Here is a 12,399-nt window from a genome sequence, read left to right on the forward strand (position 1 = left end):
CCAGAACACTCCCCTCACCCCTTCAAGGGGGGAAAACCCCGCGTGGGAGGAGCAGGGAGAGCGGGGTGACGCTTGTCACGGGTGGGAGGTGTGTCACCAGCCAAGGGCTTATAGGAGCCCCGGCGAGAGCAGGAACCTCTGTCACAGCAGCCGTAGGAGCAGAGGAGCGCCAGGCAAGGTGAGTGGCTGCGGGTGGCTTCTCTTCTCGCTGTGAGGCACTGGAGAAGCTCTGCTGCAGCTGCGGGCGCGGGGGGCAGCAGGGCACTGAGGCAACCAGCCGTCGGGGTGTGGGAGAGCTGGGGCTGAGCGGGGAGGCTGCCGTGCGGCGAGCCAGGGACGACAAACGCGAGGCGCTCGAGCCGTGGTGGTTTTAAAGCGCTGCGAGTCGCAGGCAGCAAACCCAGAGAGCTCTGCTGCCTCCATCCAAACCTGTCAGCTGCTGGGGTTGTGTGGAGGGAGCAGAGAAGTGTGTTGCTTGTCACGTAGTGGCTGTCAAGTAGTGGCTTGTCAAGTAGTGGCTGTCCCTCAGCGTCATGGCAAGCGGGAAGGTGAGGATGACACCGGGACATGCACGAGCTCAAGCGCACATGAGGTGCTTCTGCGGTCAGTCCCAGCAAGGCAGGTGCTGGTAAAGGATGTCCAAGTGCCCGGCACTGGGTCTCTGGTCAGCACAAGCTCAGCAGGGCTCTGCTGACCTGTGGCTGGTGTGAGAGCAGCAGTTTGGGGCTGGTTTCCCAGCCTCGGAGGGGTGGTGGGGAGCTCTGACCGATCCCATTAGTGCCCCTTAGCAATGCCAAGATACCTGTGAGCATCGTGCTGGCTTGTGGCCTGAATTCATGTTGGCTGTATCCATTTTGTTGCTCGTGGGCAATCAGAGAGGTGCTTTTCCCCGCAGAGGACTGCCAGGTTTTGCTGTGGAGCCCAGCACGCTGCAGCCAAGCCCGGCCAGCAGCCTGTGAGGAGCCAGGACAGGAGCCACTTACTGGGGCAGGGGCTGGCTCTGCTTTCCCACCAGGGTTTAAGATCCCCTGTGGATATTTCCCTACAGGCTGAGGAGAAAGCAGTGCCCGCTCCTGGCCCAGAGCCAGTGATGGACCTGTGGAGGAACCTGCTTCTAGCTCCCCAGCCCATTTTCCCTTTGTGTGACAGCCTGGTCGTGGTTTTGGTGACCTGGGGCACCCAGGGACCGCAGGTGGCTGTAATACCTACACATCCTGATGCCTTGAGGCCTCCAGCTCGTGCCAATGCCCGTTCCAACTCCCGTGCGTGTTTCATTCCAGGCCCGTGCGCTCGTGATGGACTCCCTGAGCACTGTCCTGCCCACCAGCGAGGTCACCGAGCACAGGCTGGGCAACTCCTGCTCCCAGATCCGAGATGAGTTCCTCTCCGTCACGCTCCCCGTGATGTACTCGCTGATCTTCATCGTCGGGCTGCTCAGCAACACCCTCGCGCTCTGGGTGTTCTCGTGCGGCGCGCAGCGCAGGACCTCCATCACGGTGTACATGAGGAACCTGGCGCTCTCCGACCTCTTGCTCTCCCTCTGCCTGCCCTTCCGCATCGCCTTTCAGAACAAGAGCGAGCCCTGGATCTTCTGCAACGTGGTCGGGGCCTTCTTCTACCTCAACATGTACGTCAGCATCACCTTCCTCAGCCTGATCAGCCTGGACCGCTACCTGAAGATCATCCGGCCCCTCCAGAAATTCAAGATCCACACCGTGGCCTGCAGCACCGTGGCCTCTGGGTTGGTTTGGTTGGTGCACTTAGCCTTCATGATGCCTTTCTTTTTTGAGACCAGAGAAGAAGGGCCCTGTGACTATAAGTGCTTCCACTTCAGGAACAAAAGCACCACGGCAGCAGCCTTTAACATGACCGCAGTAGTGATTTTCTTTATCCTGCTGCTGCTCTTCCTCTACTTCTATGGCAAGATATTTGCCAAGCTCCACAGAGTCTCCTCGGTGAAGGCTCAGCAGCTGAACAAGAAGACCAGCATGAGAGCCATCACCAAAACCTTTGTAGTCCTGATCATCTTCATTGTATGCTTCACCCCCTACCACATCGTCCGCATCCCTTACATCCTCGCGCAAGTCGAGGTCATTTATAGCCTGTCCTGGAAGCAGGGCCTCCACCTCGCTAACGAGCTCGTGCTCTGCATCTCAGCCCTCAACAGCTGCCTTGACCCAGTTGTCTTCTTTTTCTTGTCCAGCAGTTTCCGGAGGGCTGTGCTCTGCACCTTCCAGGGCAGGCTGAAGAGAGCTCTCATGAGGAACCAGGGCAAGCTGAACCACAGCCGGTCCGTGACAGAAATATAGGCTTTACTGCGGGGCCGAGGTCCCGGGCATGGGATTTTCTCATCACAGATTTGCTCTGGCTGATGGTGCTTATGGGACAAGGTTTGCTGGGAAGATGGAGAAAGAAACTGGAACCGCTTCATGTCTCTTCCCCTCACACCAGCAGAGTTAGAGCATCATGGGGGGGGGGAAGCAAAGAGGAAAGGATAACTGGGACCTTACTTTTTTCCTGCCCCAGCTCTGCTGGCATAGCTGAAGGACGTTTCCTAGGAAGAATGAAGCTGGAAGAGCCAAAGGAGAGCCAGCGTTGGCCAAGGATCTCCAGCCAGCCCAGGAAAGGGCAGGGGCAGAGCCCTGGGCAGAGACAGGCTCCTTCAGTGGAGGGAGCGGAGGGAGGGGAACAGGAACCTGCTGCAAGTCTTGTTAATACACATCACCTCCACACCAGAGAGAGCAGAAAAGGGAAGGGGAGGGGAGACGATGCAGTGCAAAAGCATTAGGAAAAGGTGAGGGAGACACTCACCAGAGCATTATTTGTGCAGCGGGTGAATGTTTTGCTCCGCGACGGAGCCCAGCGGTGTGCAGCTTGTATGACAGGCATGCCAGGAAATGTGCAGACCCTGTAACCCCAAACCATGGCAACGATAACCGTTACTCTCTTCTTACCACAGTCTGTGTAACTCTGGCTCGGCCTCACCTCTCTAGAGATTCAAACAGGCAGCTCCAGGCTTTCTTAGCTCTGTTCCTTTGCCCATTTCGCCAGCATGTTCACAGAGGGCTGGCAGCCTCACCTGGCCATTGCACAGCACCTGCTTGGCACTTGGACCATGCCAGGGTCATTGCTACAGGAAGGGGTCCAACAGGCAGAGGGGATGCAGCATAGAAGTGCCTGTGCCTCATCTGAGACCCATGAGCACCAAACGTGAGCTGCTGGCTCTGAGGTCCTCAGCTCAAGCACTGCTATTTTGCATTGGCTCTGAAAAAAGAACCTGCAAGGGATATGCAAGGTTTCCTGCTTTGATTAGTCTTCAGCATCCATTCCCTTCCTTCAGAAGAGATACTTCTCTGTATTTTTTCCCTTTTATGTGCTCTCACCTCGTTTGTTCACTTATTCTTAGGAGACTGAGGGCTTGGAGCAGCAGCCTGCTTCACTCACTCCTCAGGTAGAAAAGCCCAGGCCGTAAAGAGCCAGGAGGATTTTCATTCAGACTGTGAATTTCTTTAATTAACTGTGGAACTCAAATACTTGAATAATACTTGGGAGAATAAAATGTTTTCTTAAAGACTGAATACTCTGGTCTTTCTGGTCAAGGTGTGAGCAACCCCAAACCTCACGGTAGCTTTCTTGCTTTGTTGAAGGAGCACCCTAAGAACCAGAGGACACCCCTCGCTGTCCTCTTTTGTCGCTGCTACTGAGCACACTACGAGCAGGAGGAAAGGATATTTTTTTCTTTAGCAGAGGTGGGGGGAAATACAGAAAGCCAAGCTCTTCCTGTGGAAAGCTGCACATAAATGTCACAAAACTGTTTTCCTTTTCCGATCAGCACTGACAAGAGTCAAAGCAGAAATGCTGCGTGGTTCAGAAGCCTCAGCATCGAAAGGCCAGCATAAGTGTGTGCCACACAGCCTGCAGGAAGGCCCCCCCCAGTTTCCTGCAGGCAGTTTCCCCCGATGAAGCCCCATCCCTCGACGCCTCCCCGCGGGAGCAGCAGCACAGAGAGCAGAAACCCTCGCTGAGCACAACGCCAGCATCCTGTGGTGGGGGCAGAGGGCCGGGTGGGCTCAGCACAGGTTTCCCTCGGGGGGGAACGAGCTGGGTGAGGGTGCAGGAGGGAGATGGGGGCCCTGGGGTCCAGGAGGCAGGAGGAAGCGTGCGGGCTGACAGCGGAGCAGGCGGAAGCCTCCAGCCTGCACTACAGAAAGCCGCAGGGCTGTTGGTGGCTGCGCTCGCTTCTGAGAAGCAGGGGCCTGCTGCTGTATCCTGTTCCCCCCGCGCTGGAGGCAGGTGGGTGGGCTCGAGGCGGGCGGCTGCTGCTCACCCCCTGCCCTTTCGGGGGGCAGCATCCGGGCACGCTGCTCTGCCCCTGCGGGGATGCGGACGGAGGGCACTGCCGCAGCCCTGACGTGGTGTGTGCATCCCTCACGGGGCTGCTGGTTGAATTTGGGGCTTGAAACAGAGCTCGGGGCAGTTACGGGGGTGCACAGCCCCCCTGCGGCACCAACAGCGGGGAGCGGGGATCGAACCCGCGACCCTTCGGCACCGGCAGCGGGGATCGAACCCGCGGCCCCACGGCCCGGCCACGCCTACTCCGCGACCACACCCACCGTGACCACGCCCCCTCCGCCCGCTCCATGGCGCTGCCGCGGGGCATGGCGGGAGGGAGGGGGCGGCCGCCATGTCGGGGGGGGTCCCGCTGCCCGTCATGGCGCTGTGCTGTGTGCTGAGCCCCGTGTGTCGGCGCCTTGGGCTGGGCACGCAGCCTGCCCTCCCCAGCAGCCTGCTGACGGGGAGGACAACAGTAACATGGAGAAAGGGAAATGCTGGAGAGGGCTGCAGCCTGCCGGGCTCCTCCTGGGGAGAGAGGTAGGGCTGCTCCCTTCGGTGCACAGTCATGAGAAGTAGCTGGGGGGGAGAAATCCCACTCAAAAATATCCCAGTAAGGAATAAAAGCAGCTTGCCCAGCTGTAGGGTGAGTTTTCATGAGCTCAGCAAGTGAGAAGTCGTTGGGTGCTTACAGTAGTTTGGATTATACCTACCTCACCCTATATTCTCTGATTTCCTTTACAATAATTTGGGTTATATCCACCTCACCCTATATTCTCTGATTTCATTTAAAAAGCGGATTTGGCATGTTTTGGTCGTGCCTGCCTTGCTTTAGGTACAAGCAGTGACGAGTTCCAAGGCTTGTCCCTGAGCTGCCACTGGAGGGGCTGTAATTCCCTTTGTACTCACATAAACCGCATTTTACCGTGGTGAATTTAATCTGGCACAGCGTTAGATGTAACAGTGGCTGGAAACATGAGCAGATGATGCGGGATGGAGGCATCAAGTGATGAGAAAAGCATCTTGCCCTTCTAGGGGAAACCTTCAGGGAGACAGAGCTGTTCCTGGCCCTGTCCTCTTAAAGGGGACTCAGAAAGGCACCAGGGTTACTCAGGGCACCCAGGCAGTGCTGCCCAGCCTCCTGCCCCAGGCTCAGTGTCCTGTGGTTGTGGTTCCTGGGTCCTTCCAGCAACGAGTGCCCTGCTCAGGGAGTTTGAGTGGTCACAGCCAGTTCTGGTGCAGAGCCTGTACCAGAACGCTCCTGCCCATGTGCAGCAGGCACACTGTGCCGTAAGGAACGTCTCGTAGCACGCAGACATGAGCCCGGTTGTTTCAGGAGGTGGATAGCTCCAGGCACTAGCACTGTGTTGTGCTTTCCAGGTTAGCAGACGCAGTGACTCCACTGTGGAGACTTCCCTACCAGGAGCAGCTGCAGGTAGGATGTGTTCACGTGGACTTTCTCTGTTGTGTTGCCCCAGCTGTCCGTACCACCCCCATGAGCAAATACCCCCAGGATCCATCCCTTACTGCTGCAGCCTGTTCTGACCCTGTTTACCACTGCTATTTACCACTGCTTTCCTTCCGGAGTTATTCTGAAGGACAAAAGGTGCTCCGTGGTTCTCTGTGGGTGGTGTACGTGGTAATGAGCAGCACAGGGGGGTTGTCCTCACACAGTGATCCTGTCCAGTGCAGGACAGCTGGGTAACTGGGCCTTCAGGGCCTCTGATGGTTCCTTTGGACCAAGAGCTTCAGACCTGTGCTTGGTGACCACGGACACAACTCTTCCTCTTTCTTTCCATTGCTCCAAGCAACTGCAGTGTACAGCATGATGAGACAGGCAGAGTTCCTCTAGGGCTGTGTCTCATTACAGTATTCACTCCTGCCTCGCGTTGGCTGGGTGATGAACAGCTGCCCACTGCTGTGTGGTCCTGTGAGAGCGTTCCTGGCTTAGGACTCCTCTGCAGGTCAAGTACGAAAGCCAGAGGAAGGTTTTACAGACACTGGCATCGCGTCTGCAGGAGCTGGGTGTAGATGTGCAGAAACCTGGTGAACTCTGCTGTCCTCTCCGTCCCGTAGTCCCTTCAGTGAGTATCTTGTGGGAATCCCGTCAGCCCTGAGCCCCCAGCAGTCCCTCACTTGGCTCCCAAAGGCTCTTGGTGGGGATTAGTTGGTTCTAGAGAATGTCCTCAGGGCAGGCTCTGTGGCCCTTGTTACTTTCTGCTTTTCTGACTGCCAGAGAGTGAAATAAACCAAGTGGTTAGGAACTCTTTCATGTCCTAGTCCTCCCTGATAAACCTTTCGTTGTTAGAGAACACTTTCTTCTTCCCAATGTAAAGTTTTGGGGTCTCATGCACACACTGGGTTAATGCGCTTTCCGCGCTTGTGTTTATCTTCCTGTGTTACCAGCAGAGCATCCAGACTGGGTTTTGGCTTTCCTCCATTACCTTTTTTCCTGTAATACAAGGCTTTATTTTTTCTTTTCTCCCTTAGCCTGTCATTAACGGCTACCGAAACAAATCTACTTTCTCTGTGAACCGAGGACCAGATGGAAACCCCAAAACTGTGGGATTGTACGTGGGAACTGGCAGAGGTCAGTGCAGGACAAGGAACTGGCTGGAGACCCGCTGCGGTGTGCTGGGTCCTGGGCAGTGCTCTGCTGAAACAGCTCCCACCTGAGCTGTGCAGCAAAGTGCATGAATCCCATGGGATGCCAGCAGTAACACCATTAAATCTGGAGCAGCAATTTTAAAGCCTCAGTTCATTAGCTTCTTAATAAATGCTGGTTTGTAATTTACTAAATACAGCAGTAAACAAAACAGCTCTGGTAGCAGCCCCTTGGAGATTTATCTGCTTTTTAATTTGCTGTTCCTGCAGTTTCAGCCAGCTCCAGAAGCTTGTGCTGACCAGGGAGAGAGTGGGTGTTTGTGCACTTCTACAGGCAGCAAAGCATTCTGACGGGTCCCACAGAATGTGGTTACTTGAATATCACAGGGGCTAGTGGGGCACTTAAATACCTTTTTTCTTTTTTTCTTTCTATTTTTTTTGCATGATGGGACAAGTCAGAGGAATGACTTTTCTATAGCTTATCACGTCAGATGCTACGCTCTTTTACTGTACCCTGAAATGAAACAATTAAATACCTGTCTCTCTTTCCAGCAAGAAATATTGTCTGTGTGAGAGCTGACCATGTGAAGAATGTACCCTCAAAACACAAGCAAGTAGCCCAGGTAAAAAAAAAAAAAAAAAAAAAAAAAAAAAAGTCCTGTCTGTCTCTTGACTGGGAAATAGAAAGAGTGCCATAACTCTTACTTGGGAGAACATCATATTTATAGTTATGCTGGGTTTTTAAGGCCGTTTTGATGTTCTGAAGATTTTCAGGCCTGACTCTGGCTGATGGACTGGTATTTTTTAAGACTTAATGTTGGAACCTCAAAACTGTCCCCAAGGGTGAAGTTAATAGTTAAGTGCTAATTAATTCCTGCAAATCTAGTAAAACACACAAAAACCACAATGTTAAATGATCAAAATACCTTATTTTTCCAGAACTTGGAAGGAGCTTTTACTTGATATTTAAATGAAGTATGAAAAAACAGTTGATGCTGGGGGAGCAGTCATCTGTTTGGGGTGCACAGCATCATGCTAAGATGAGGGCAGTTTTCCTTACTGTACTATGGGCTCCCTCTCCCCTCCTCTCAGTGCTATGAGGAGTTCATCCGTCGCTCCCCCCTGGACTCCTGCATTCTCTTCCACGAAGGTGGACACTGGCGAGAACTCGTAGTACGCACCACCAGCCACGGCCACACCATGGCTATCGTCACCTTCCACCCCCAGCAGCTGGGCCAGGTGAGTGTGAGGAGAACAGGCCCCTAGAACAAGCACCTTGGGGGTCTGGTCCTGTTAATTGCATGACTGGAGATGTCAGTGAAGTGCAGCCTTCTACACAGAAGACTTCAAAACCCTGTAGCTTGGAAGCCAGCTAATGCTGGCTCACTTCACCTGCATAAAAAGCTAATGCAAGGCGGTTTTGTATTCACAGGCCCCTGGACAAATCTGATACCGAGTGGGAGAAGTCAGTGTCAGGGTTCTCCAGCCTGACAGGGCATATGGCACAAAGGAAATAATTGTAATACCTGTCTAAGATCCCTACAACCCCAGTTCAGCCTTGCACAGAGTTGTGATGGTGCCAGGCTATTGGTACACTTTTGGGGCTTGCTGGGTGTACTGCTAGGGAAAAGTGCTTGATCAGATTACCCAAACACTCCACTTTTCCTTTCTCTCTCTTAACAGGAGGCTCTGGCTACTCAGAAAGCATTGCTCAAGGAGTTCTTCGCTTCTGGACCTGGAGCAGGATGTGCCTTGACTTCACTTTACTTCCAAGAGAGGTATATGTGCTGACACTTGTAAAAATTGCACTGTGATGTGGAGGAAAGGCCATGGGGAAGACTGAAAACAAAGCTTTTCCCTTTTTCTCACCCCTCTCTGATGAAACTCGAGTTGCTTCAAGAGAATGGCAGATGTTTGGATGTCTCTTCCAGACATGATTTTAAGGTAGTCACACCTTGTGTTTATCGTGAAGCTTCTGAAATACTTTAATACAGTATGGTTCTGCCTCATGGGAGTTTAGAGCCTGGGAAACTATAGGAAAAAACTAAAGTGACTTTCGCAAAACAGTAAATCATGTTAGCAGCAAAAGCAGGAATATATTCTAGGGCTACTGCCTTATATGAAGTCATTTTAATCCTATTATTTTAGGTTGTGCAAGTTAAATATTCATTACAAAGAATCAAAATTCTTTCCATGGGCTTACAATGCTCATTTGAAATAAAAGCAAACAAACACACCAGGAATGGCAATGGCAGTCAGCTACCTCTTTGCAAACACTGCCTCCTAACAAGGTCTTTGTTTTATATGTTCTTTAGCACCATGACGCGCTGTTCCCATGAGCAGTCACCCTTCCAGCTCCTTTATGGAGAGCCACACATCTTTGAAGATTTGCTCGGCCTGAAATTTCGCATCTCTCCAGATGCCTTTTTCCAAGTGAACACGAGTGGAGCAGAAACTCTGTACCGGGCAGTTGGGGAGCTGAGCCAGGCTGATGGAGACACCGTCCTCCTTGATGTCTGCTGCGGGACAGGTGAGCAGTGGCCATGCAAACCAGGCTCTGACAGGGCTGGCATTTTGCATGTTGAAAACTATCCCTGCTATATAAATGCTTCGCTTTATGCATGGAAATACAGATTGGTTTTGTATCCTGGATTTTCAGGCACAATTGGTCTCTCTCTGGCTCGCCACGTGTCCAAGGTTATTGGTATCGAGATAGTGGAGAAGGCAATAGAGGATGCCAGGTGGAATGCTGCGTTTAACGGTGAGTTCAAACTCACTGTTGCAGAAGGTTTCAAACTAACTGCTGAAAAACCTGAAGCAAAAGCAATGGGAGGGTTCCGAACGACCCTGTCCACTCAGCAAAGAGTAGTACATCTTGTTAGAACTAATGTCTGAGACTGTTCTTAGTTCACGTGTTTGCTTTTTGCTTCACAGGAATTTCCAACTGTGAGTTTCACAGTGGAAAGGCAGAGGCTGTGTTACCACAACTGCTGTCCTCTTGGGAAGACACCCGACCCCTTGTTGCTGTGGTGAATCCATCCCGAGCTGGGATTCGTAAGAATACGCCATTTATTTTAATCTTGAAAAGAGAATTTTGAACAAGTTTTGTGGGAACTGTTATGCTGGCTCCAAGCCCTCTGCTTGGTTTGTCTCTAGTTGCTCACGTTTTTGCTGACAGCAGGCAGAACCAGCAGTCTCAGAAGGGGTAAGAAATCCCGCAGTCAGCAAACTTGGCCTCAGTGCTGCACCGCACCAGGCTCCCTGTGCACTTGGGGAGAGTCTGGCCTTGCATAAGGCACAAAGGCCAGCTGCCCTGCTCGTTGTATGTGCTGTGCTACAGCCCTCTGCCCACATCAGTGGCCTCTGCAGGGCTTGCACCAGCGTGTACTGGGAAGTCCCGAACTGGACATAGTGACCAGATGCTGTCTCACGTGTGTGGAAGGTTTTTCATGCCTCTGCCTGACTGAGTGACGATTGTTCCTCTGTTTCTCAGCAGAATTAAGGATGAGAGAGAACTTTTCCCACTGTTCTACCCTGCCAGAATCAGCTGAGGCATTAGCAGTGTGGTTCACATCCCCAGTCTACTAAGACCTTGTGTCTGAGACAGGACATGGCAAAATGCATAGATTCTCTTTTTCCCTGCAGTTCAGTGCAATTCGGTGATGCTTGCTCAGCAGGAGAATTCGCTGAGGTGTAGATTGTTGGGAAAACGTGATGTCTGCTGTTGCAGATTACAGGGTTGTGCGAGCCATCCGAAACTGCAAGGCCATCCGAAGGCTGCTCTACATCTCCTGCAAGCCAGAGGGCGAAGCCATGAGGAATTTTCTTGAGTGAGCACCTTCCTCTCTTCCTTTCCACTGACATTGGTGACAGACACTATTGTGTGCCCTGAGGACAAGGACAAATAACTGGCCTTAGCTCAGGAAAGTTTTTGTTGTGACTGAATTTTACTGGGTTACTTCTGCAGGTGGGATCCAGGTCTAATCAGTGCATGATCAGAGGCGGTTCATGCTTCTGTTCTACCTTGGGTATACCTGCAGGCTGCGCTCATTGGTTTGAGACAGCGGGTATTCCTTCGGCTTTACAAGCCAGCAGGATGCTGTTGTGCATCATTAAGGGGTAGAAAATAATGCTGTTACAACACATCTGCATTGTGCACAACCCCTCCCCAACAAAACAGTGTCAGGGTGTGGGATACCGAGTCCCCTGGGTTCACTGCTGGAAGGTGGGCCCCTAGCCAGCAAGCAAAGTCTGGTATTGGGATTAGCAGTCACCTGCTTAACTAGGTGTTAACTACCTAGTTAAGAGCTTATCTGGGCAGGCCCACTTGGAGATGGTAACAGGTAACCGATGAGGGCAGATGCAAAACTGAGGATTATTTCCTAATGGTATTAAGTGTCTTTTTAGCCTGGATGGCTTGTGAGAATCAAAGCCTTAAGCCTGCCCACCGAGCCTTCAGCTTGCCCACAGTGTTTCCAGGGCTGGCTTGTGATTCTGTATAGATGGTTCTAGATCTCAGTCAGTGTCATCTGCAGATGGATGTTAGCCAAACAAAAGATACCTCCTTAATGCATCCTCTGTGCTGTTGTGCTGATGATGACAGTGGGAAGGCTTCTGCTGCTGGTCTACAGGATGCCCTTCAAACACAACTGCTTTCTACAGGCTGTGCTGTCCCCCTGACCCAGGGAAGAAGCTGGTCGGAGAGCCGTTTGCCCCTGTGTTGGCCATACCTTTTGACCTGTTTCCTCATACTGTTCATTGTGAGCTGGTGCTGCTGTTCTCCCGCTGACAAGGAGGCAGGTATGCAAGCTCAGAGAGCTTGGAAAGCAACCTCCTAATGTCCTTAAGGCTGGAGTGGATGTACTTATGTTTTTAATTTATTTTTATACAACTTTCAAGAAATAAATTATTTTCTTCTTGCTCTTGAGTTGCCTAACTTTTCTGTTCTGTATGGAAGCACTCAGATATCTGGGGTGAAAAGGTTGTCTGTAGCATTTCATCAGCCTTCCCTCCCCTTTAAACCGTTCTGGGATGCTGATTAAATCTTCACGCTTTGCTGGGAGAATGTTGACTGTGGTGAGGATGGGGGGATATTTCCTGTATGAACTTCAGTAGTAATACTGAATCCCTGTCAGTCACATAGATAAGTTAGATAGATTTCTATAAAATGAAATGGGAAAAAAAAAGAACAGATTTCAGTGTCTCTTCTTCCATAGCCACTTTCCTTGTCCCTGCTAATGCTTGCTGATACTGAAATATAAATGGCCCTGTAAAAAAGTCAGCAATAAGAAGTTTTCTCATCAGGTTGCTCTGTGATAGCTAAATAAATAAATAAGGTATATTTTTTTATGTCATGCTATTCTCATTGGCTGGCAAGCTATAAACCTCAGTGCTGCATGAAATTCTCTCCAGGTCTGCAAAAAATGAAGCTGCTGCAAGCTGGAGGTAGGTCTTGGTCAGCAG

General features: G+C 51.7%; 2 protein-coding genes across 6 annotated transcripts; both read left to right on the forward strand.

The window, feature by feature from the left end:
• The first annotated feature begins 84 nt into the window (after nt 1-84).
• Nucleotides 85-3,578, forward strand: LOC309882918 (putative G-protein coupled receptor 34). The gene is made up of 2 exons (XM_082770420.1): nt 85-178; nt 1,281-3,578. The coding sequence occupies exon 2, from the start codon at nt 1,296-1,298 to the stop codon at nt 2,307-2,309; it is 1,014 nt and encodes a 337-aa protein (XP_082626546.1). The 5' UTR covers nt 85-178; nt 1,281-1,295; the 3' UTR covers nt 2,310-3,578.
• A 1,130-nt stretch (nt 3,579-4,708) lies between these two features.
• Nucleotides 4,709-11,857, forward strand: TRMT2B (tRNA methyltransferase 2 homolog B). Of its 5 annotated transcripts, none has more exons than XM_082770430.1 (12): nt 4,709-4,872; nt 5,713-5,767; nt 6,297-6,416; nt 6,823-6,922; nt 7,489-7,559; nt 8,029-8,175; nt 8,620-8,714; nt 9,252-9,466; nt 9,596-9,697; nt 9,871-9,990; nt 10,667-10,766; nt 11,540-11,857. In XM_082770430.1, exons 1-12 carry the CDS (start codon nt 4,712-4,714, stop codon nt 11,772-11,774), a joined length of 1,521 nt encoding a protein of 506 aa, XP_082626556.1. In that variant the 5' UTR covers nt 4,709-4,711; the 3' UTR covers nt 11,775-11,857. The 5 variants fall into 5 exon arrangements, with proteins under 5 accessions (XP_082626556.1, XP_082626558.1, XP_082626557.1 ...); XM_082770432.1 differs by having other exon boundaries at nt 11,599-11,857; XM_082770431.1 differs by having other exon boundaries at nt 6,351-6,416.
• Nucleotides 11,858-12,399: the final 542 nt, after the last annotated feature.

The sequence above is a fragment of the Aythya marila genome (genome assembly GCF_965140915.1).
Source record: "Aythya marila genome assembly, chromosome: 13".
Classification (NCBI taxonomy): Eukaryota; Metazoa; Chordata; class Aves; order Anseriformes; family Anatidae; genus Aythya; species Aythya marila.

Excerpts from the sequence above, each read along its gene's own strand:
- LOC309882918 (XM_082770420.1), top strand. The coding sequence starts at position 1,296 with ATGGACTCCCTGAGCACTGTCCTGCCCACCAGCGAGGTCACCGAGCAC.
- TRMT2B (XM_082770430.1), top strand. The coding sequence starts at position 4,712 with ATGGCGCTGTGCTGTGTGCTGAGCCCCGTGTGTCGGCGCCTTGGGCTG. Across the intron at positions 7,560-8,028 it reads AACACAAGCAAGTAGCCCAG|TGCTATGAGGAGTTCATCCG; the intron begins GTAAAAAAAAAA and ends CCCTCCTCTCAG. Across the intron at positions 9,698-9,870 it reads GTGGAATGCTGCGTTTAACG|GAATTTCCAACTGTGAGTTT; the intron begins GTGAGTTCAAAC and ends TTTGCTTCACAG.